The 25,227-nt window shown below is 42.6% G+C and overlaps 3 protein-coding genes across 3 annotated transcripts in view; 2 read left to right on the forward strand and 1 right to left on the reverse strand.

Annotated features, from left to right (window-relative positions):
• The first annotated feature begins 3,423 nt into the window (after positions 1 to 3,423).
• LOC134226008 (aminopeptidase N-like) lies at positions 3,424 to 6,488 on the forward strand. The gene is made up of 4 exons (XM_062706517.1): positions 3,424 to 4,449; positions 4,533 to 4,873; positions 4,927 to 6,163; positions 6,227 to 6,488. The coding sequence occupies exons 1-4, from the start codon at positions 3,476 to 3,478 to the stop codon at positions 6,462 to 6,464; spliced, it is 2,790 nt and encodes a 929-aa protein (XP_062562501.1). The 5' UTR covers positions 3,424 to 3,475; the 3' UTR covers positions 6,465 to 6,488.
• Positions 6,489 to 12,687: 6,199 nt separating this feature from the next.
• Positions 12,688 to 25,227, reverse strand: part of LOC134225588 (small ribosomal subunit protein uS12m) — a 124,454-nt gene continuing 111,914 nt past the window's right edge. Inside the window, exon 3 of the mRNA XM_062705783.1 lies at positions 12,688 to 13,110. Within this exon, the coding sequence (XP_062561767.1) occupies positions 12,749 to 13,110 (362 nt within the window). The 3' untranslated portion in view covers positions 12,688 to 12,748. The remainder of the gene's footprint in view (positions 13,111 to 25,227) is intronic.
• Positions 13,128 to 16,424, forward strand: LOC134225585 (aminopeptidase N-like). Its single transcript, XM_062705779.1, has 3 exons — positions 13,128 to 14,460; positions 14,523 to 14,863; positions 14,928 to 16,424. The coding sequence occupies exons 1-3, from the start codon at positions 13,484 to 13,486 to the stop codon at positions 16,391 to 16,393; spliced, it is 2,784 nt and encodes a 927-aa protein (XP_062561763.1). The 5' UTR covers positions 13,128 to 13,483; the 3' UTR covers positions 16,394 to 16,424.

A 25,227-nucleotide genomic window follows, 5' to 3' on the forward strand; every position in this document is an offset into this window, starting at 1 on the left:
ATCGAATAGAGATCGGTACAAGGAAGCAAGAGCAGCCGAAAAACGAACCCACCGCAGGAAGAAAAAAGAGTACGAAAAACAAGTTATTAGTGAGGCGCAGGAAAAAATGGAGCAGAACGATATGCGGAGGTTTTATGAGTCTGTCAATGGCGTGCTCCCGTCATGTGCAACGATCAACAAGGGAATTTGCTGACAGATAAAACTGAAGTGGCTGCCAGGTGGAAGCAGCACTTCGAGACTTTGTTGAATGGAGGAAGTTAGCGACGATGGACAAGCTGTGGAGTCACCTAGAGGAGATGAGGTTAAAAAAGCTGTTCAAGAGCTGAAAAGCAATAAGGCTGCGAGGAAGGACCAGCTCCCGGCTGAACTTCTCAAACACGGCAGTGAGCAGCTTTATGAAGTTCTGCACCATATTATGTCGAAAATATGGGAAGACGAGGAAATGCCTGTTAGCTGGTTGGACGGCCTCATTTGCCCTCTCTTTAAGAAAGGGCACAGACTGGAGTGCGCCAATTACCGAGGAATAACCCTCCTTAATTCGGCGTACAAAATTATGTCCCGTATTCTGTTCAACAGATTGAGACCGCTTGAAGAGTCCTTCGTCGGCGAATACCAAGCAGGTTTTCGTAAGGGCCGATCAACGTCGGATCAAATGTTTACCCTGAGACAAATCCTTGATAAATTCCGGGAGAACAACTTGCAGATACATCATCTGTTTATTGATTTCAAGGCGGCGTACGATTCAGTGAAACTGAATGAATTATGGCAAATTATACTTGAACATGGTTTTCCGGCGAAACTGATACGGCTGATTCGTATAACGTTGGACGGATCGAAATCACTCTCGAAACTACTGTTCAATATAGCGCTCGAAGGAGCGATTAGGAGAGCTGGTGTGCAAAGAAGCGGAACCATTTGATAACAAAATCACATATGCTCCTGGGATTTGCGGACGATATCGATATTATCAGGATTGATCGCCGTGCCGTGGTAAAGCTTTTGTGCCTTTTAAGAGGGAGACAGCGAGGATTGGGCTCACGATCAATACCAGCAAAACGAAGTACATGGTCGCTGGCAATTAACGTGTGTTTATTAGTGGTGGTGGTAGCGAAATGGTGCTGGATGGTGAAAAATTTGAAGTGGTGGGAGAATTTAAGTATCTTGGAACATTAGTGACTTGCGATAATGATGCTACCTGCGAGGTGAAAAGGCGTATTGCAGCTGCAAATAGGGCTTATTACGGACTTCGTAACCAGCTTAAGTCCCGTAGTCTGCAAACGAAAACAAAACTCGCGCTGTATACTACTCTGATTCTTCCGGTGGCTTTATACGGCCATGAGACATGGACGTTAAAGGAGGCTGATCGGAGAGTTTTCGGAGTGTTTGAGTGTAAGGTGCTGCGGACAATACTCGGCGGTAAACTGGAGAACGGTATCTGGCGGCGTCGCATGAATCACGAATTGTAGCAGGTGTGTAAAGGGCTGGATATTACTAAGCTTATTCAAAACGGCAGACTACGGTGGGCTGGTCACGTTGTTCGTATGCCGGAAGAACGGTAAGCGAAGATAATATTTAGTAGAGAACCCGGAAGAGGCCGCAGGCTTCGTGGAAGGCCGCGTACACGATGGCTTTTTGCAGTTGAAGAGGACCTGAGGGCGCTCAATGTTCAGGGCGACTGGACGCGATTGGCCCAGGATCGAGTCCAGTGGAGAACGATACTACATTCGGCGTAGGTTCATCGAAGAGCTGTAGCCCATCAAGTCAAGTCCCAACAGGGCCCACTGTCAAACCCCACCACATCCTAGGAAAGCCCCACAACTCGCAGATGTCCTAGGGAAAGATCGTCAAGCGCTTGGACATACTCCCTGCTGCCCGCGATTTACAATAATGCGCCTTTCGAATTTCATAAGAAAATTGTGCCTGATGATCACCAATCGATGACGCCACCGTTGCGTTGTAGAAATGTGCCTCACGCACTCGCGGGAAAGCAGCTGTCTTCCCGAGCAGGAGCGACGACCTCAATAACATAGTTGGTATGAACTTGCATTGCATAAAAGGTTGAGTTAGAATTAATAGCCGAAATATATCATGCATAACATGTTTAGGTATTTTAATACCAAACGAATAGTCATTTGTTATACGTTTAGTATATTAGTATGTTTTGCCTGAAGTATTTTACATATTATTTTTTGGTATTACTCCTTTGGTATTTTACCTCTTATGCAAGGCAAGTTCATAACAGAGAAAGGTATCAATAACAGAATTAGGTACCGTCAACTGGGGGGAAGATGATCATTTTTAAGACAAAACATGCAATAACAATGGGTGTTTACATTTTAAATCGAAACAAATATTTTCAAAACATGTACTGCTATACGTTGCAATAATCAACAACTTTAGTTTTCTGAAATGCATTCGCATTTATTAAAATAAATTAAATTATCACACATTTTTTGAGTAATCGAGGTTTGGGGTGTAGTTGATTAAGACAGCTCTACTAAAATCATTATGACCTAGTAGTCAAAATACACTAGGTTATTTGTATGAATGTTGAATTTACTACGTAAAGAAGTCTACGAAGTCAATATTTGAAACGAAAATATCTCTCTCTTTCTTCCACAAAATACATTTTCATGATTATAATCGAATAACTCGGATTTCTACCTAGCGGTAACATTACTTGAACGGAGAATATTGTTGACTACCGTTCCATAAAAAAATTGGCACTTTTGACTGACACTTCAAATGATCATCTTCACCTCAATGATCATCTTCCCCCCAGTTGACGGTAGTTGGTTCTACTTGTTCGAAGAAACTTTGGAGGATTTAAGGAAAGTCCAAGGCTTGTTCGAAGAGTTTTGAATCTTGAGAATTCCAATGCCTTGGTGAACATATCTGCTAGTTGGTCCTGGATCTTGAATTTTGGGGTTGATGTTCTATGGCAGAGGATTAGATTCGACCAGCGTTTTAGGCAACGGAAGGTTAAAATTCCAACGATGCTAAGCAAGGGATTTGACTAAGCAATTTAGATTAGTTAGGTATATCTTTTCAGTCATGAATTATTTAAATCATTGAAAAAGTGCATATGATCACTTTAAACAACTTTACTGACCGTCAACTATGTTATCCATGAATTATTGCCCTTTGAGCAGTTGTTCCATCAAAACAAATTCTCTCACGGCATCTTTCCCGTTCCACTTCATGTGAATACCCCACGATTCAATATCTTCTTATCAGTTCAGCGACTATCAGTGAAATTCGCGGTACACTATGAAAATGCGCTTGCACGTATCTCCTATGGCACCCTTCATTGGGTAATAGAATATGGAACGCATTTTACGACCCCACTCCCCAATTAGAAAGCCGTTATCTGTCGCACGGTTTCGCATCGATATGTGTATTAAAATCAGCAGCACCGTTGGAGAGTCATCTTAGTTCGAATTCCAACTGTCAACCGTGCAGTCCAGTTCCCGCGATGGAACTGTTAACATTAAGTTACTTGCTGATTACAATCCTGATTTGCGGTGCTCGTGCGAAAGATCCAATAAATGAAATTGTGCCCTCTTTGGAATCGCCGAATTCGAATAAACGCGCAATTGATACATCATATTTTTTACCGCGCAACAAAACAGTGCCATACCACTATTACATTCATCTCACATCACACGTACAAAACAATGATCCAATCTTCGAAGGAACGGCCGAAATCTACATTGAAATCGTCGAACCAACTCAGGTCATTACAATGCATTTGCAGGAGCTTAGTATTAGTTCCACGGAGCTGAGCCGAATTCCAAATAATTTGGGAGTTCCAGAAATAATTGACACTCCTTTGTACAGTATCGATACGAGGACGGAACTGGTGACCTTCACTAGTCAAAATTTGATACCGACAGGCAAGTACATACTCAAGGTGGTCTACACGGGAACAATGCGACGTTATCAGAGTGGGTTCTTCATCTCATCGTACCGTGACGAGTCAAACAATGTACACTACGTGGGATCATCGCACTTCCAAGCAACACTGGCCAGGCGTGTGTTTCCGTGCTTCGACGAACCTGACCTGAAGGCCACCTTTACCCTCGTGATTACACACCACCAGACGTACAATGCAGTTGCTAACACTTATGCTACTTCGGTCGATACTGACGCCAGCAATGCAGACTACCTCGTAACGCGTTTCAAGACAACCCCACGCATGTCCACGTATCTCCTAGCATTCGCCGTGACGGACTTTGAGTCAAAGACGAACGAGAACCAACAGGTTCTGGTTCGTTCGAATGCTTTGGAGCAGGTCGACTTGACCTTGACAGCCGGGCCAAAAATCATTGCTGCTTTAGATGATCATCTTGGCGTTAAATATCATGACTATATGGAAAAACTGTCACATATAGCCATTCCGGATCGGGGAACCGGCGCTATGGAAAACTGGGGTTTGGTAACCTATGGGTAAGTTGAACAACAAAAAAAAACTTACAGATTTGATTAGATAAGATTACCACATGATCCTAATTTGTTTTACTATCGTTCAGAGAGCCGGCAGTATTGTTTGATCCGGTTGTAAACAGTTATCGCACCTATAAACGTGTGATTACGGTTGTTGCACATGAATTAGCGCATCAATGGTTCGGCAATTTGGTTAGCCCTAAATGGTGGGATTATATCTGGTTGAACGAGGGCTTCGCAACGCTATACGAATACTACGCAACTACGTTGGCCTACCCAGAGTTGGACTATCTGGAGCTGTTCAACGTTGAGGTCATCCAGCGATCGCTGGGTCAGGATGCCAGCGAAACTACCCGAGCAATGAACACTCCAGCGGCCTCTCAGGATGAAGTCCATGCTTTATTCGACATTATTGCCTATCAGAAGTGTAAGAATCGTTGTGCTATACATGAGAATATATTTTCATTAGTGTCTTTTCAGCTGGTAGTGTTCTGAACATGTTCCGTGTGATTTTGGGCAACGAAAACTGGAAAAATGCTTTAAATATTTACATCGACGGTAGCAAGCTTGATAGTGCAACTCCTGATGATTTGTATGACGCTCTCGATGAAGCAATTAGTGAAAAGAATGTTGTCCCTAAAACTCATTCTGTAAAACAACTTATGGAGTCATGGACAAACGCTGCAGGATACCCAGTTTTGAATGTCCGACGAAACTACAAATCCGGAGAGATCATAATATCCCAAGAACAATTCTTCTCAGATAAATGGCTCCCGAATAACCACGTGTGGCACATTCCGTACAACTATGTCGACCGGAATATTCGGGAAGCAGATGATGCTACTGAATTCCTATGGCTGACTAGCAAAGCCACCAAATTAATAACCAATACACCAAATACTCAGTGGATTATCTTCAATCGCGAACAGTTCGGTTACTATCGAGTGAATTACGATAAACAAAATTGGGAATTGATCATCGACACACTGCATACTAACCCGCTATCCATTCATCGCGCAAACAGAGCACAGCTAATTGATGATGCATTTAATTTAGCACGTTCTGAACGTCTAGACATGTCCATCGCCCTAAAGCTCCTCGCTTATCTACGCCTCGAAACCGAATACGCTCCGTGGGCTGCCGCGAATAACGTGTTGAACTATTTCTACAATAAGCTCCAGGGAACTGTACACTATCAAGGGTTCGAAAACTTCGTCAATGAAATCGTGACGGACATCTACAAAACTCTAGAAGTGGATACGGTTTCATCCGAGGAGACCACCCTTCACAAATATCTGAAACAAACGATCTCCAGCTGGGCGTGTCGAATGGGAAACCAAGATTGCCTGGATAGAACCTACGAGGCTTTGCGGCGTGAGGTCAACGAAGCAGTTGCCGTACATCCGGATGTCCTATCAGTTGTGTACTGCTACGGCCTGCGGAATGGCACATATCAGGAGCTGTCGTATTTGGTTCCAAAAATGGTTGGATCGAGCAATCAAGCACACCGAACTGAAATCATCACGGCACTGGGCTGTACCAAGGATGTTCAGAGTATAGCATCGTTACTGACAATTATTCAGCTGTCGACCGTTAACTACCTATCTACGGAGAAAACTCAGATTGTGGATGCGATTGTGGCCGGAACGGGCTCTGAAGGACTGCAGGTTTTGATTCAGTATTTGACGAATGTTAATAATGCCATGGCATTGTCAAGGTGAGAGTTTCAAATGAACTGAACTGTGGTTAGTGATTGTATTTTTTGTTCTTATTATTTTAGCACTATTGGTGAAGGATCGTTCCGAACGATGATTTTGAACATCGCTTCGAGGTTAAACAGTGCTACAGAACAGCAGATGTTGAAGCAATTGCTTCCCACTTTGAGCAGCTTGATTCCGACAGTTACAGTGGATGATGCACTTGCTAGGATGAAAGCAAATGACGATTGGTTTAATAGCTTGGAAGGATTATTGGCGGTTGAATTTTTTGACAAGTATTACAGCAATGCAGTCGTGTAAGACTATAAATCATATTTAATTAAATACCCCAAAGGCATTTTTATTATTTGCAAACATTGGCATGAGAATACGGACCACAAAGAAAGAACTCTTAGGCATACGGAAGAGACAATGTTATATTCATGGGTTCTCACAAGGGATTGAATCCAAAGGTAAATGAAAAAAGGGCGGTTGCTCGCTTTGGCGCTAACCTAGAACCAGGTCAACTTCCTGTTGACTTCCTTCTTCATAATTGGCATTACATCTCCCACTGGGACGTTTCCGCCTCGCAGCTTCATTGTGTTCATTAAGCGCATCCACAGTTATTAATTGCGAGGTTCCTAGGCTAAGTTACCATTTTTGCATTCGTATATAATGCGGCTAACTTGATGATACTTTTACTATACTGCAGAGAAGTCGAGACAATTTCCAATTCGAAAATTTCCTAGACCGGACCGGGAATCGATCCCAGCCACCCTCACCATGGTCTTGCTTTGTAGCCGTGCATCTTACCGCACGGCTATGGAGGGCCTCAACTTTCTGTCGACCTCCATTATTTCTTTATTGAGGCTACGTTGCCACGAGTCTCTGCCTATGCCTCGACGTACTTCCGAATTCCAGTCGAGCGTTTGTAAGCAGATTTTGTCTCCGCTCTTTCAAAACATGTAGACATTGAATAATGTAGAGTTCGAAATTTGGTGCGTTGACAAATCTGATTGGATCTCCATATGTTTCGTAAACACATAAAAGAAACGCTAGCATTCTTCAACCGTGTTCCTATGTCAATGTTGGTTCCGTAATCCGACGCTAGCTGGCTGCCAGGATATTGAAAGTTTTCGACCTTCTCCGCTGCTTGCCCGCCCACCGTATAGTTGGAAGGGTTGTTCTTGTAGACATTCTATGATATGGCCTTTTTGACGTTGAGGGCGATACGTAGATGAGCGTTCGAACAGGTCGTTCAGCTACTTTGCGTATTTTTGCGGCGTTATGCTAGTGAGCAACATAATCAGCCAAATTGAAGTCGTTTAGATGCTACATAGTAATAGTCGGCCAGAGCAGCCCACGATTCGGTACACGGTCAATCACAACCACCATCGATTATGATGAAGAATACTTGCGAAGATAGAAAACAACCTTTCTTCACTCCAGCGACTACACGAATAGAGTCAGACGAAACTCAGTTATGCAGGGCTCGGCACATAAAAACTTCGTAAGACTACGTTTAGATTAAGCCCACAATTTTGTCCGGAACTTCCTTTGCGTCTAAGGGCGCCCCATAGATTTCCGTGGTTCATACACTCGAAACATTTTTCGTAGCCAATTCGTAGCCATGGCCCGGACAGATCAAGTTTTTGTAGGAAATGTGGTGGAGAAGGACACGTTGCTAGGGACTGCACGAAGCAACCAAGATGCCTGCTCGGCAAACCGGAGGATGGAAACGACCATATGACGGGTGGCTTCCAATGCCCTGCCTACAAGATGGCGATGGCGGGTCGAGATTAATGGAGATCATCCAGTTAAATCTCAATCATTGCGACACCGCACAGCAGCTGTTGTGGCAGTCTACAACAGAAGTAATGTGCGACGTGGCAATTATTGCTCAGCCGTACCCTTCTGACAACGGCAACTGGGTGGCGGATGCTAAGGGATTGCGGCTATCCAAGTGATGGGCAGATTCCCTATTCAAGAGGTGGTAGACAGTTCAAGCGAGTGTTTCGTAATCGCCAAAATTAACGGGATCTTTGTGTGTAGCTGTTACGCACCCCAAGGTTTAACGCAGTTGAACCGGATGCTGGACTCACTCACGGAGAAGCTGATCGCCCGAAAACCGGTGATCATCGAAAGCGATTTCAATGCTTGGGCAGTGGATTGGGGAAGCAGGCTGACTAACGCCAGAGGTTACAGTTTGCTGGAGGCGCTGGCTAAACCGGAAGTAAGATTGGGCAACGCAGGTACCGTTAGTACATGTCGCAGAGATGGCAGGGAGTCCATCATCGATGTAACGTTCTGCAGTCCTTTGATGGCGAGGAACATGAACTGGAGAGTTCACCACCAGGCGATCCGATATAGTGTTGGAACACGAACGCCGACGGTACGACGGGAGATAAGGTCAAGTTCTTTTTTTGTTTAAATCTTTGTTTAAGTGATTATAAGGTCTAGTTGGCGAAGATGGAGGACGAAGGACTTCGATAAGGATCTTTTTATCGAATCACTTCGAGCGGACAGCGACGCTACAAACCTTGACGCAGGCCAGCTGACGGAAACGCTAGTGAGGCTGCCTGTCTCAGAGCTAGGAGACACTTTCAGAAGGCATGGTCTGAAATGGTCAGAGAGGAACGAGAGATCTAGCTAGAAGCTAGAGCGGCTTTCAAACGGGCGATCCAAATCAGCAAGTCCAACTGCTTCAAGGAGTTGTGCCGAGAAGATGACGCTGATCCTTGGGGTCACTCTTATCGAGTCGTGACAAAGAAGATCAGGGGTCCTGCGACGCCAGCCGAAATGTGTCCAGACAAGCTGAAGATCATCGTGGACGGCCTTTTCCCGCAGCATGGTTCTACGACGTGGCCGCGTACGCCGTACGAAGATTAAGACCGAGTAAACGCGGCAGGTATGCAACTCTCCAATGACGAGCTACTATCAGTGGAAAATGGTTTGAAGATGAAGAAAGCTCCGGGTCCGGATGGAATTCCAAATGTGGCGTCTTCTTGTGACAGTATCATCCTCGATACTAAAGTACGGAGTTCCAGTCTGGGGAGGGATACGCGAGTGCGTACCGAACCATTTCGTCGGAGGCAGTTTGCGTTATCGCTAGGATGATTCCAATCTGCATAACCCTAGCAGAGGATGTCGAGTGCTACCAACGGAGGGATACTAGAAATGTAAGGAAGGCGGAGAGACTGGACTGTATGGTGAAGTTGCAGCAGGAGTGGGACAATGCAGATAATGGAAGGTGGACCCATCGCCAATGTGTTGACGTGGGTGAACAGGGAGCATGGTGAGGTGAACTTTTACCTTACACAGTTCCTGTCCGGACACGGTTGTTTCCGCCACTATCTGCATCGGTGTGGCCATGCGTCATCGCCATTCTGCCCGGCGTGTATCAACATAGAGGAGACTCCAGAACACGTGGTATTCGATTGCCCAAGGTTTGCGGAAGTACGTAGAGGAATGCCTGCCCTACGGGCGGACAACATCGCAGAGCGAATGTGTCGCGATGAAGATACGTGGAATGCGGTAAGCAGAGTCGTGACGCAAATACTGTCAGAGCTGCAGCGTCGATGGAGAAGGGACCAGCAAACAAGCGTCGGTTTGGAGGGAAATCCACAGTGAGCAGTGTTTGGTTTCGGGTCGAGGCGCCAGCGAACCGGAAGTCTTCTGCCAACCGAAATCGTCGGACCGACTTCGGCACTCGATCAGCCAACCTGCTTAAGAAAGAAGAAGGAAGTGCTTCGGGTATGTAGGTCACCGCCAGTGCGGACGTCATCCACCACCGGAACTGTCGGACCACCTCTGCAACCCGAAGACGAAGTCGGTGCAATGCGCGAAAGCGTCCGCTGCGATAGCCGCCGGTAGTTGGGGCACCATCAGTGCGGAAGTTTTCTTCACTAGAACTGGTGCACCACCCTCGACCCCGGGGGAATACAGGAGGATTCGAGTGAGGAAGTTTGTTGCACGACCGCCGAGGGATCGAGACAACGTAGCAGTGGATATCAGCAAGCCAGTCGGCAAACTAGCCTAAGCTAGGGGCCGGAATTTTAGAAGAAGTGCATTGTAGATATAAAGAGATGAAATAATTTTTAATAAAAAAGCAAAAGGATGGTTTTTGAATTAAATAAAAATGAAAATCCCAAAAAATATGTCTGCGCAATATTCCCTAATTAATTTAACGGTTGTCATGCTAGTATTGGCGTAATAGCATGTGTAGGAGTGGCACAACACAGTATTCTTCAAAAGGGGCGGAGCCTGTTCTGCCACATTTCCAACTATAAAACACGTGGTACTACCGTACAGAGACTCATTCATTCATCGGACGTCGTGACGGACAGGTCGCGCATCACTGGGTCGAGTCTTCCCCAGCCAGCAGCAGCATCGTCGGCCGAGCCCTTCCCTCCCCCTGAGAGCAAGGGTATAAAACCAGTGGTGCTTTCGCATCACGGGTCATTCGTGCATCAGACGTCGTGACGGACAGGTCGCGCATCACTGGGTCGAGTCTTCCCCAGCCAGCAGCAGCATCATCGGACGAGCTTTCCCTTTCCCAGGGGTAGAAACTAGACTGGTCAAACGTCAGTAGGTTGAGACTTCCCCAACCAGCCAGCATAGTCGGAAGATTGGAAGAGGTTATTTGGAGGAAGGTACACATAGTTCCTTGAACTGAAGGGCATTGCACAGCTGTTAAAAAATATTCGATTGAGTCTGCGTCAGTTGTGTTTGTTGATTCTGTGTCTGGAATAAAGAAGAAAGCCTTAATGTAGGCAATAACATGTTTAAAAGTGATTTGACCCAAGTTTGCTCCAGACACAGACATCGAATCGTTGATGCCAAATGGCACTAATTGACTCGAGGTGCCCAAATAGGATAAGAATCCTAAGAGAAAAGGTTTAGCTATGAATACAGCAAACGAATTGCTGTAAGAAATTCAGTTCTATGGAAGTCGGGGCGGGCGGCGGCCCGATTATTTACGTTTAATGTTTTGTGTTGGTATGATTCTGCGTGATTACATTCTTCGTTAGGGCCTTGACGTACAAGACTTCATTGATAATATTAGAGGCGAAAGTACAGATTTGTTAGTTCCATTAGGATACGGCATGAAGATTTTTGTATAGAAAAGTAAATTGATAGAAGAGTATCAGTGTGGAAGCTGATATCTCTCCACTCGCAAAAGGAAGGTGGTTTGATTTGCTCATATACCATCGTGTGCGGAAAGGGTTTCTATCGAATTGGATTTTTGACGTAGGACTTACGATTTTCTTTACATTTAGATTTTTGGAAATCGAGCGCGTTACGCTGGAAGGGAAGATTTTGAGCGCTACTAGCGCCTTTATCTTTCGATGGATTTTTAAGATTTATATATCAATCGACTTGGACACTCTCCACCATTTTGCCTGTTTCATTGAAACTTAAGATTAGTAACGATAAGCTATTGAAAATTTCAATTCTTGTCAAAACCAGTAAAAATTTCATATGTAATCAATCCCCTGCATTCCTAACACGGACATCGGAATGCGGTATGTCACGGGCCTTCGGGTCTACCTGAAGGTTTGCTTTGTGTATAAAAGAAGCAGTGGCTGCCGTGTGCGAGTCACTACAATTTGTGACAGCAACGCGCACTGACGTGCTTTTTGCTCGCGCATTTTTCGTTTCGTTCGTTCGTTCTCTGTGTTTACCTACACAGCGACAGCATGCAGTCACCAGCGGTAGAACTGCCGGTGGGTCTGCGAATATGCATGAAAGAAGTGGGCGCATTTTTTGTCATTCTGTTAAATAATTATTCGTTGACGTATTAGCAGTACCTTCTCTATTTTAGTAGGGTTACTGCTCCTTGACTTGTTTCTTATTGTTGTGATTTTTTTCAGCAGTAAGCACGCATGTTGGCAAAATTGGTTCTGGGACAGTTCCCCTAAAATAGCACATTTTGCCCAAGTCTGAACATTTTATAAATAGAATTTTTAAACTTCAAATACTATCATCAATAAGATATCTATAAATACCCTATATTTGCTTGAGTAAAGCAATTCTAATTATGTATTTTATTATTAGTTTTATTTCCAGAAGTTTTGAATAAACAAGTTGCTAATAATTCTACAAAGCATGGAAGTTGTCGTTTCCAATATCAATACCTATAATCAAACTCCATAGATCCAAAAGTTAAATGTAAATACGTTACGTTTATATAAGTCCTACGTCTACTCGCGGTTATGTTGAAAACATTACCAATTGCTTTTTTATTGCGTAGTTCTGGTTTCTATATGCGTTCGTCTCGTCACAACCGTAACAACGTAAGTAACAAATCAAATTAAATTCTCCTTCCAGTCACAGGCGAACTTTGCTTTAGGGGAAGGATGGGCAATATGCCTAACCTACACAGTGTCACGTCTAGCTTGATTAGGGCTATCTCAATCATGGTAAATATAAGTGAATACTCGAAAGTCGTTTTGCCCCGGGGGGGGGAGGGGCGTTTTGGGGCCCTTTTCCCCTATTGGCTTTCTTGTCATTCTATTTATCCCATACTGTAACACATATTTTCTATAACTCCTTTCTTTTTATTCACCGAAGCACATTATCCCATGTCGCAGCTCCCTACCGAACTACTTCTGTTTGATCACGTGCGGCAAATCGTACTTACCACGTACGCACTTGATTTTGACTCCGGGCAGATCCTGCATTCGTCCCACACGCACCATCACGATGTTGTGTTCCTGCAGGTTATGCCCGATACCGGGAATGTAAGCTACCAGCTCTTTTCCGGTGCTGAGCCGTACCAGAACGCACTTTCGGTTAGCCGAGTTGGGCTTCTTCGGTTTCTTGATAAGCGTCTTCAGCACCACTCCCTTGGCAAAAGGTTTTCCATCGAGGGGTTGCCTCGGAGGCCGTTGCTTGATGTGCGGACCGGTCCGGTGCATTTGGTTCAACGTGGCCATCGTACCGCGCTGAAGAAAAGAGGAAAATGCTGAAAAGGATGATAAAGAAAACAAAATAATAAATCAGATGATTTAATCATGAAATCTAAATGAAGAAAAGACAAAGTAATAAGAAGATTCACAGCACGTTTTGTATTGACATCTAATGAGTCGAATGATATCAGCGAAATGAAGAATAATTTCGATAGTCCAAATTATGAAACCTCCAATATTAAATCGTGACGACATCAATAAGAAGATGCATTACATCTGTCAGTCATCTGTCTCGACGGTCGCCAGATGATAACGAATTATCTAACTTCTGAACATGCCAAACAATAGCTCTTTGAATAAATGATTACTTAAAATAACCAAAAATCAAAACTGGCGATTCAGTGCTACTTGGCAGCTACCGAATCAAAGATGGTACTCTGGAAAGTCGCGTTGCAGTTGGTGCTGCTGTGTGGAGTATTCGCTGAGCGAAGGTTTCCTATTGGGAAAATCGTATCACCAAGTCAAGAACTTTCTGATGCTTCAGCACCTCGTAACGAGGAGGATGGAGGATATCGGCTTCCAAATTCGACCGTACCTAGCCATTATTCGCTTCATCTGAAGACTTCGGTACACCGAGGGGATATCAATTTCCAAGGCGTTGTTGATATTCACTTTGAAGTGGTGGAATCTACGGATAAGATCGTGGTTAACAGCCGAGGACTGACCGTCGTATCAGCTGTCCTTTATCGAGTCGATGATGATGAATTAGTTGAAATTGAGCAACCCGTCGCAGCGTACAATGAGATAACCGATCAACTAACATTCCAATCTTCATCAACACTTGAGCTAGGAGATTACGTGCTGACCGTCGACTACACCGGAGAACTGCAATCATCTGGGAGTGGTTTTTTCCGCCGGTTCTACAGAGATGAGAACAACAATCGTCGCTATCTTGCAACGACCCAGTTCGAACCAACCAGGGCCCGTATGGCATTCCCATGCTACGACGAACCATCTCTCAAGGCAACCTTCACTGTGTCCATAACGCACCATGTGACTTACCATGCAGTTTCGAACATGCCCCAGGAAGGTCCCGTTGTCTTCGACTCCGAGGATTCAGAATTTGTGACGACTCACTTCCAAAAAACGAATCGGATGTCGACCTATCTGTTAGCTTTTGTAGTGTCCGACTTCGAAACCAAAGAACTGGGACGCCAGCTAATCCACGCAAGACCCAACGCTATCGACGATACCGAACTCGGTCTAGTGGCGGGTGATGCGATTTTGGATGTTTTGGGCGAGCACACAGGAGTTTCGTACTATGATTATAAGCCAAAACTGGCGCAGATTGCCATACCGGATTGGGGCAGCGGTGCCATGGAGAACTGGGGTTTGGTAACCTATGGGTAAGTGCAGCACTATTGGTTTGAATTACATAAGCAAAGTTTTTTCTACTAATTCATTTCAGTGAACCTGCCTTGCTGTTCAACCCGACCGTGAACACATACCGCTCAAAAATTGACATTGTTACAGTCGTGGCCCATGAGTTTGCCCACCAATGGTTTGGGAACCTGGTGACCACTGATTGGTGGAAATATATTTGGCTAAATGAAGGATTCGCTAACCTTTACGGTTACTACGCTGCCAATTTGGCTTACCCCGAAGAAGAATACATGGATCTGCATCAGCTGCAAGCCACACATGCCGCTCTGGTACAAGATTCTAGCGATTCGACAAGACCTATGAACTGGGATGCAAATACTTCCACGGAAATTTCTGCGCTTTTCGACACTGTTGCCTATAGCAAATGTAAGTATAGTATACTCGTTCAATAAGAATGTGATTTAGCTCATTGATTTATTTCTTTCATTAGCTGGCAGCGTTCTCAACATGTTCCGCAATATTTTCGGAGATGAAACCTGGCGAAAGGGTTTGAATACCTATCTGCTGAATCGACAGCTTGATGTCGCCACCGATCAGCATCTTTACGAAGCATTGCAAAGCGTACTTCCCAATGAACGTTCTTTTCCGGATGAGTTTACTGTGAAGGAGATCATGGAAAGCTGGACAAACGCGGCTGGTTATCCTGTTCTGAATGTTCGTCGGAACTATGAAACCAATACAGTTATCATTTCTCAGCAGCGTTTCTACGCGAATAAGAAACTGCCCCAAAATCACCTGTGGTACATTCCCTACAACTACGCCACTGAGAACAACTTAGATTTTGAAGTTGATCAATTCAAATGGCTTACGACGGAAGCGGACAAAATTTACGTGGATGTTGCACCAGAACAATGGGTTTTGTTCAATCGACAACAGTTTGGATACTATCGCGTCAACTACGATGTTCGAAATTGGGAAACGCTAACATCGGCCTTGATCCATCATCCAGGAAGCATTCACCATCTAAACCGTGCCCAGCTAATCGATGATGCCTTCAACCTGGCACGAGCTGGTGTCCTCGACTTCAACGTGGTTCTACGTCAGCTAATCTCACTGACCAACGACGAAGACTATCTACCGTGGGCAGCCGGCGATAAAGTTCTCCGTTATATTCAAGGAAAAGTGCGTGGTACCGATCTACAAGCACGCTTCGAATTCTTCGTACACACTTTGATCGGAAATATCTATCTGAAGTTAAACGTCGATTCGGTTGAGTCAGACGAGACGTTGAAGCAGAAGTATTTCAAACAATTAATCTCCACATGGGCCTGCCAAATTGGATACATCGACTGCTTAGAGCGAACACATGACACATTGCAGGCAGCAGTGGAAGGCAGCCTCACAATTCATCCGGATGTAAGCACTGTGGTTTACTGCTACGGTATTCAGCATGCCTCCGATGAAGAATTCCAGTGGCTGTACAACCAGCTGGTGAATTCGAAGAATGAAGCCTATCGCTCTCTCGTTATCAACGCTCTTGGCTGTTCTCGAAACAGGGATCACCTGAACTCGTTCCTCTCCACATCGCTCGGGTCGGTGGAAATCAACTACTCCGATACCGAACGTCCCAGGGTTGTACAGGCGGTGTACTCCAACGATCGTTATGGTGTCGATGTGCTGATCGACTATTTCAGCTACTCCGCTCTGGTGGATGATTTGGTGAATCAACTGGGTCAGTCGACGCTCAACAGTGCGATCACCAACATTGCTTCGCGTACAAATACGGAGATTGAATTCGATCGGTTGAAGGATCTTTTGCAGACGTTGGGATCGCGGGTATCGGAGGATGTGCGCAGTGCCGCCCTCGCCACCGTTCAGACCAATTTCGATTGGTACCCCAGTTTGGAGGGACTGGTCGTGGCTGATTTTCTCGAAAAGTTCCCGTGGGTTAAGTAAGGATGATTGAAAATAGAAGTTTCGTAAAATGTTTTTGACTCTGATTACATGTTTGAAGGCCCGAGATACCCTGGGAGTAACATCCCAATAATAACTAAAAACGTTATGCCTTTCTCGTATTTTTATCTAAATTCAAGAAACTTTTTTCATTCAACTGACATCAGATTTTCAAGATTGGAATGCCTTTGGTAAACCAACTGTCTACCGATATGACATCTGTAGGCGTTTGGTAGAAGGATAATTGAAATCGGATCACAGTAGACTGGAAGATTTTTGACGTAGGACTTACGTCTTTCTTTACTATACTGGGTGTCATTTAGATTTTTGGAAATCGAGAGCGTTACGCTGGAAGGGAAGATTTTGAACGTAACTAGCGCCTTTATCTTTCGATGGATTTTTATGATTTATATATCAATCGACTCGGACACTCTCCAGCAATTTGCCTATTTCATTGAAACTTAAGGTTATTAACGATAAGCTATTGAAAATTTCAATTCTTGTCAAATCCAGTAAAAAATCCATATGTAACCAATCCCGTGCATTCCTAACACGGACATCAGAATGCGGTATGTCACGGGCCTTCGGGTCTATCGGAAAATTGTCTTTGTGTATAAAAGAAGCAGTGTCTGTCGTGTGCGAGTCATTACAATTTGTGACAGCAACGCGTACTGACGTGCTTTTTGCTCGCGCATTTTTCGTTTCGTTCGTTCGTTCGCTGTGTTTACCTACACAGCGACAGCATGCAGTCACCAGCGGTAGTACTGCCAGTGGGCCTGCGAATATGCATGAAAGAAGTGGGCGCATTTTTTCGTCATTCTGTGCTTGATGATGGTCGGATGCAGTGGTGTCGGTTGCGATGGATGCAATCGCCCATCGTATCGCTCGGAGTTCACGGCTAGAGGCCGATGATGGCTTAGGCAGTGACGGCAGCGGTGGTGGATGAAAAAGAATGAAATTAGAGAGATTTGGTCTGCTCATCCAGGTGATTGGTTTCATAATCCACATAATCCCGGGATGGATACGAGTCATGCCATATGACTGACCATATGTTAAGTTGTGCTTGGTACTAAGCGACACGTACATTAAAACATAGTTATACAGTAGCCGTTCGATAACTGCAATGCATTCTAGACGTCAAACGGTTGTCAATCGACGTAAGATGCAATACAAGTGCATCTAAATGTGGAGCGTAATGCAGCTATCATTAAGTTTGACATCAGTTTGAAGTTTAGCGGTTCGATAACTGCAAAACTGTTGCAACTATCGAATTGCAGTTAAAAAGCATTGCAGTTAAATGACTTGCAGTTATCGAACGTCTACTGTACTATAACAGTTCTGACTCCCCAGCAAAAAAAAATCAACTACACTGATGAAAATAAAAATTTGATTAAAATAATTACTCCCATTTATTTCCCTCCCCTTGGATATGTTACCTTGCCGCGGTGGGTGGGCTTACGCCATTAGCACTAATATGGCAACCAAAGACATATCCTGTCGTGGTGGTATCACATGTTGACTATTTTTGTTTAATGCCGCGTCATAATCTGGCATTGACGCACTGATCTTACGGATGTGATCCAACGGACGTCGAGTCTTGGAGCCTTGAATGGTTGTGCAGTCAGGCAGATCTCATCCCTCAGTGATAATGGTGGTAGATCTATTCTTTTCTGCAATACTTTTCTAAAGCGTTCCCTGATTATGATGAGTCGTAGCCGCGCTTAATTCCAGCTAGATAGGTACTTATTTTTATTGAGTGTGATCAATTTTATCGACGGTTATAGGGAATTGACTGTTGGATTCACTGAGTAGAAGTTTATCAAAACTAGGAACGTGGCGCCTTTTTTTTTGTTATGGCTCACTTTGAAGAACCAATTAAAAATACCACAAATTATAACGATGGTATGCAAACAATCTTATAATGGCTTCATTCTCGATAATTTTTACTAATAGATAGGGAATAGGCGTGATGAAGCCTTACTTTGCCACCGAAAAGTGAATCTATAGCTCTGACCACGACCCACACAATTATAGTTACGCTTGCTTTTAAGGCTTTAGAACAATTAGACAACTTAGGGACCATTTCTTCATCTTCGCATAACGCTTTAACTAGGTTTTCTAAGCAAAGCAAAGCTGACCTTTAGTGATAAACAAATGGAGGCAATTTACTACAGCTATACTGCCGCTATACGCATATTTGTCCCATGTTCGCTGAGATTTCTTATGTTCATGGGACAATTATGCGTAGAACGGCAGTATACGCAATATAATCTACAACTAGCATAGATTTAAACTGAATAACGTAGGAAACATGTAATAACTGAAACAGACAAAACAGTAGAATTAAACATTGTCAGACGATATGACACCGTAATAAACATTTGACATAATTATGATTGAGGATACGAAAAGATTGACAATAGAAACATAGACGTGGAGATCAATCATAAGACTACCGTAGCCCATCATCAAATTGAAGCTCACGAACTGTCGAATCTTGTTTGGAGGCAATTCTGATGCTGTCGAGGACTATCGTAGCCCACAATGATAGTATTCGGGGTTTTCTCGAAATGAAGTTCAGAATATGTAGTGATTAAAATTGTGAGTAGAGAATTTTTGATGATTGCTTGGTGAACGGTTCTAAACTGCGGCCCGCTTTGGCCTTTTAATGCAGTTTTAGAGGCTTTCACTAAATAATCCTCAAAATCTAATGCAACATTATAGTTAAAATACGTTTTCATTAGAGTTTCCTACTTCATCATCAATATCATTATATTTAGACTGAAACACGTGCGATTGATGATTAACTAATTAATTTTTTAACGTACTTTTCGAGCTTCTGTTGCTTGATGGGAACATGACCCAAACGCTATTGATTTTAATTAGAACTAAATGTAAAACATATAATCATATATAATAACTGACATTTCTCCACAGCTTAAGTATTCATCATAAAACTATCCCCAACCTGCCCCAACTCCTTAGGGCAGCGATATACTATGAGTATATCCCGCAAAACTTAAAACCCCCATGGGTAAAGATGTTGTGAAGCCTTATCCTTATGTCCCTGGTGTATCATGGACGATATGAATTCCAAATTCACATCGGTGACTTGGCCCCTGGCCCCCTTATACATCAATAAAATAAAATAAAATAAAATAAAATAAATAATTACTTTCATTTGTTTGCAGAAGGCATTAGCAACTAAAGATGCACAATCAGCAATAGTGTTAATATCCATTTTAGATTAGAAAATTTCGCTGTATTACATGTAAATGTTTTAAAAAAGTTCGCAAAAAATAATTTCCAAAAGAATATTTAAATAAACTTTATCTTATTCTTTGTTTTGCATTTTTTGAGAGATTGTATTATTAAACTTGACGTAGACTCGGAGTTTGGAATCCAAACATTAAATAATTTTTCGTTGACGTATTAGCAGTACCTCCTCTATTTTAGTAGGGTTACTGACTTGTTTCTTATAGTTGTGATTTTTTAGCAGTAAGCACGCATGTTAGCAAAAATAAGCAACGAATTTGGTGCTGTATTTCTTCGTTTAGAAAACGGGACAGTTCCCCTAAAATAGGACATTTTGCCCAAGTCTGAAAATATTATAAATAGATTTTTTTAGAAATACTACAATAAGAGATCGGCGAAGACGCCATCTTGTTTCCAATCGAACTGTCAGAAGCAGTTCCAATTCGACTTGTTTACATTTTGTATCCATAAGAAGCAAGTAAAAGTCCAAGTGCTGCCAGTCTTATTTTTACGATATCATGCATTTTCATACGTTGCCATTTCGGCAGTTTTCCACTCCGCCGGTCTCTGGTTATAGGGTTGCTAGATTTTTAACCTTTAATCATTAATAAAAATCTATAAATGCCCTACATTTGCTTGAGTAAATAAGGGCTAAATAGTTAGAAACAAAGCAATTCTTATTATGCATTTAATTATTAGTTTTATTTCCAGAGGTTTTGAATAAACAAATTGCTAATAATTCTACACAGCATGGAAGTTGTCGTTTCCAATATCAATACCAATAATCAAACTCCATAGATTCAAAAGTTAGAGGTTAAATGTAAATACGTTATGTTTATACAAGTCCTACGTCTACTCGCGGTTATGTTGAAAACATTACCCATTGCCCGTTTTTTAGTAAATCAATTTTGATGGGTTCTGTAGGAATAAAACGAGCTTTGGTAGTGCTTTTTACAAAAAAAAAGAAATGACTGATCATGCTAATCAGGTGTTGGCTGATGTGAGTGTACTGATAGTAGCAAGAAGAAAGCTATTTTTTTAATTATCGCATGATGCCAAACAATACATGTTACAAACTGACGCAGAATACAAATACTGCGAATTCATAACGCTAAATTATTTACTGAGGATGGTCCTGAACAGGAAACAAATATCTGAGATCTGGCCGTCTGGTCGGAATAAAAACACTACACGAGCGTTTTGGTGAGCTGAAAATAGGTTTAGGATCCGCTGCCAGTCATCCGACCAGAAGGCCATTCGGGAGCTGTACTTCAACTAAATTATGAGATGTTATAGAGCTTTCAAACCATTCTAAAATTTTGTTCTAGATGCTGTACAATGTACATAAATAACAGAGCGTTTGCAGGGTCTCAGTACTCCCAGATAATCAACGCCGTCTATATGATCAACAAAGCGTTAAGGCTCCCACGCAATACTGCGGAACGCGACGAAAACGGCAGATTTGACAGTTAGCCCATAAAGTTTCTGTCAAATTTTCCGGATCACGGATTTCCGCATAAGCTGATAAACATAAACAACGATGGATCGAGTGATGTGCGTAGTTCGAGTTTCAGGGGCATTCTCGAACCCCTTTGAAACGCGCAGAGGGTTACGGCAAGGGGATGGTCTTTCATGTCTGCTATTCAACATCGCGTTAGAGGGAGTAATACGAAGGGCAGGGATTCACACGAGTGGTTCGATTATCACGAAGTCCGTTCAGCTATTTAGTTTTGTCGACGACATTGATATCATGGCACGTAACTTTGAGAAGATGGAGACTGAAAAGGGAAGCTAAACGGATTGGACTAGTCATCAACTGATCATGTATTTGGCTGACTAGTCATGTATTTGGGCTCACCGATAACGATACAGGCAGAGAAATCCGGAGACGCATCATGGCCGGAAATCGTACGTAGACGCCGAAAGGTATTAAAGCAGTAGGAGTTTCGTACATTTTTTTTAAAAGAGCATTTTTCCATTACGTTCAGTTTTATCGGGCTCCTGTCGGGAATTCATATTTTAATGTTCTGAAAATTGAGATGTGAATATGTACATTATGTAGAAGATTTTGATTTGAAAAATGATATGACCTGAGGGTCGTGGGTTGAGTCCCATCGAAGGGAAAGTGGTAACCTCCAATACATTTTTCAAATCAAAATCTTCCACATAATATACATATTCACATCTGAGTTTTCAGAATATCGTAAATTAATGTCCAAGTCGGGGATTAATACCCGGGACATAGACAATTTACTTTATTTGACCAATTTCATATTACACCAGCAGACCCGACGAACTTCGTTTCGCCTAAAATTGATTTATTCTCTGATTAATTCTCGAGTTATGAAGAAATTGATGTTTCATTTGTATAGGAGCCCCCCTTTCCAAAGGGGGAGGGGTCTCAAACCATCTTAAGAACCTTCCCCGGCCCCAAAAACCTCTGCATTCTAATTTTCACGCCGATTGCTTCAGTAATTTCGGATTCTATAAGGTTCAGACAGACAGGAATTCATTTTTATGTATATAGATAGAAGATAGATTATGTATATAATAGATAGATTTATCCATTTCTAAGCATGCAGAATTTATTCTCATTTCATATAAAATTTATTTATCATTTGATTGCGGTCTACTCACACCTGCAACTAGCAAGGAGCTGTTTTATAGCAAAGAAATATTCGAAAAATGTCGTGGAAAGACGTCTTCGTAATCCAGAGTTGGTTATTAGATTCCTTGCTATACAATACAATGTATTCAATGAGCCATACATAAAACTATGCTTTTCTAAGAAATCCACGTGGCATTCAATATTATAGAAAATGTGGGATATTTCTTTACGAATTTAAGGAATTGCTTGTATAATGCCTTCAGAAATTTTACCACTGGATTTTTTTTTGGTATTTTGGCAGAAATAAATTCTAAGCTTCATTTGAGTTTTTTTTTTAATTCTCCGTGAACTCCCTTTTATAATATTTCAACTAACTTCTATTCTTAGGAATTATTTAAAAATTTCTTCTAGAAGTCCATCGTAAAATCCACTCGATTATTTTTCCCAAAATTTGCAAAATCATAACTCGCAAATTAAAATTATTTCAACAACTCTTCTAGATATTGTTTCGACAGTTTCTTCAACATAAAATTACGTCGGAAATTACTTCAAGAAGTCATCAAAAAATTCCTTCAGGGATTCAAACCAGGAATTTTTTTCAAGAAGTCCTCTAGGAATTACCTTAAGAAGTCCTTCAGGAACTCTTTCGAAGTATCCATAAAAATTCCATCGTGTATTCTTTTTCTGAAAGAAAAATTGCCCGCAGCTGCTTGAGGAATTTCAAAACGAATTTCCGGAGGAAGTTTTGGAGAATTTACTTGGGGTAGGGATTTTCAAGAGAATTCTTAAAGTAATTTTCGTGGCCATTCCTAGATGAATTTCTGGAAGAATTCTTGGAGAAGCTCGTGAAAGCAAATACGGGAGAATTTCCGGAAGAATTTCCAGAGCAATTTCTTAAAATATTTCGGTTTTCAATGTGAACACTTAAGGAAATGAGGCGGGAAGTGATGGTGGGCTTGTAGTGGTAGGCTTCTTTAATAATTACCGGCTGATTTTTTGTAGAAAATAATGAAGGAAACGGATTGATTTCCAGAGAAATTTCTTCGGGAATGTTCTGGAAAATTTCTGAAGGAACTTCCAAAACAATTCTTTAACGATTTATCGTGGAAATCATTGGAGAAATTTCGAATGAAATACCCAAAGAATTTTTGGCTAAGTTCCGGGAGGAATTTATGAAAGAATTTCTAGAAAGATGAATGTGAAATTTTCTGGAGGAACTCGCAATCATTAGATTTTCATGAGAAGTTCCTGAAGGAATTTTTGAATCCCGGGAATGGGTGGAATATGGGGAGGATCCGGAGGAATGCTATGTAAATTTCGAACAAAATTTAGTGGGAATTTCTGTACAGTTCACAAAGAAATATGTTAAGAGTTATTGCTGAATTTGTGATGGAATTCACAAAGAAATTTTTGAAGTAGCGCTTAATAGAATTTCTGGGCACCGGAAGAGTTTTGAAAGAAATTCCAATGCAATTTATGGACTAGCTAATGTTGCAATTTATGGAGGAACTTCCGGGGGAATTCTTGGAAGACCTTCCGAAGGAACATCGCTAGTTTTACAAATTGTGATTTAAAAGTAACCGATCATGAAACACTAGTCATTAGAATTTAAGATGACAGTGGTAATAATAACGATTTGGTAAAACTTGGAAAACTAAGTAAAACCACAGACAAACAGACATAACAGTCGTCAAATTTCCATCGTTCACTGATTTACTCAATTTAAATAATCATTAGTTGGCCAATCGATCACTCGTAGCACGCGCATCGTTTTTGCTCGAGTTTGGCGTTTGCTTACTACCGCCATCTGGTTCGTGATTTACCCAACTAACTGAAATCAACAGATGTCGTAAGTGTTTGAACGTTTGAATTTGATGAGTAAATGTTCAATGTGTTATGTCTGTTTGTCTGTGGTAAAACTAAGTGCTGGAGAAAATATTCGAAACAAGCCATTACGAACCTTATCGAAACAAAGAAGCAGAAAAGTTTCGTCCCATCAACAACTTGTTGAGAAAGGCCAGCTGCTTATGTATTTAAATAGTAATAACTTGTTAATACCGGAACAATCGGGATACTGGGAGGGTCACTCCTGCGAAACCCCTTTGAACTTGGTATTAGATAAGTGGAAAGAAAGCAGCAATTGTTGCAGTGTTCTAGGCCCATAGGCAGACAATTTCTAGGCCCTTATTGTTGAAAACTAATAGAGCGCTTTGGAATTTTGGGTTCTGCATACAATTGGTTTAAAGGCTATTTGTCTGAGTGCCAGCCAGGCCATCACCACCTCGGCATGATCTGCCTAGGATCCGACGTATAACACGCGTCAATACCGAAGCTCCATCACTGCTAGAGATTCAAACAGCCATCCAAAGCATGAAATCGAATAAAGCCCCAGGGGTCGATCGCATATCAGCCGAGATGCTCAAAGCTGACCGCATGACATCCGCTCAACTACTGCATCGTTTATTTCGTAATATCTGGGACACCGCAACTTTCCCGGTCGACTGGATGCAAGGTATCTTAGTGAAGGTGCCCCAAAAGGGTGACCTGACTGTATGCGATAACTGGCGAGGCATTATGTTGCTGTGTACCGTTCTCAAAGTTCTATGCAAAGTTATCCTAGCCCGGATTCAGGAGAAGATCGATGCGACTCTCAGGCGGCAGCAAGCCGGATTCCGTGCCGGAAGATCCTGTGTGGACTATATTGTCACGCTCCGTATCATTCTGAGCAGGTCAATGAATTCCAAGAGTCCCTTTACTTGGTATTCATTGACTACGAAAAGCTTTCGACCGTTAATCCTGAGAATATATGGGGCGCCCTGAGACGCAAGGGAGTTCCTGAGAAAATCATCGGCCTCATCGAGGCACAGTACGAGGCCTTCTCGTGAAGAGTGCTGCACAATGGGGTCTTGTCCGATCCTATCCGGAAAGTAGCTGGTATGAGGCAAGGATGTATTCTATCACCGTTACTGTTCCT

Source organism: Armigeres subalbatus, chromosome 3, assembly GCF_024139115.2.
Source record: "Armigeres subalbatus isolate Guangzhou_Male chromosome 3, GZ_Asu_2, whole genome shotgun sequence".
Taxonomy (NCBI): domain Eukaryota; kingdom Metazoa; phylum Arthropoda; class Insecta; order Diptera; family Culicidae; genus Armigeres; species Armigeres subalbatus.

Excerpts from the sequence above, each read along its gene's own strand:
- LOC134226008 (XM_062706517.1), top strand. The coding sequence starts at position 3,476 with ATGGAACTGTTAACATTAAGTTACTTGCTGATTACAATCCTGATTTGC. Across the intron at positions 4,874-4,926 it reads CATTATTGCCTATCAGAAGT|CTGGTAGTGTTCTGAACATG; the intron begins GTAAGAATCGTT and ends GTGTCTTTTCAG. Across the intron at positions 6,164-6,226 it reads AATGCCATGGCATTGTCAAG|CACTATTGGTGAAGGATCGT; the intron begins GTGAGAGTTTCA and ends TTATTATTTTAG.
- LOC134225585 (XM_062705779.1), top strand. The coding sequence starts at position 13,484 with ATGGTACTCTGGAAAGTCGCGTTGCAGTTGGTGCTGCTGTGTGGAGTA. Across the intron at positions 14,461-14,522 it reads TGGGGTTTGGTAACCTATGG|TGAACCTGCCTTGCTGTTCA; the intron begins GTAAGTGCAGCA and ends AATTCATTTCAG. Across the intron at positions 14,864-14,927 it reads CACTGTTGCCTATAGCAAAT|CTGGCAGCGTTCTCAACATG; the intron begins GTAAGTATAGTA and ends TTCTTTCATTAG.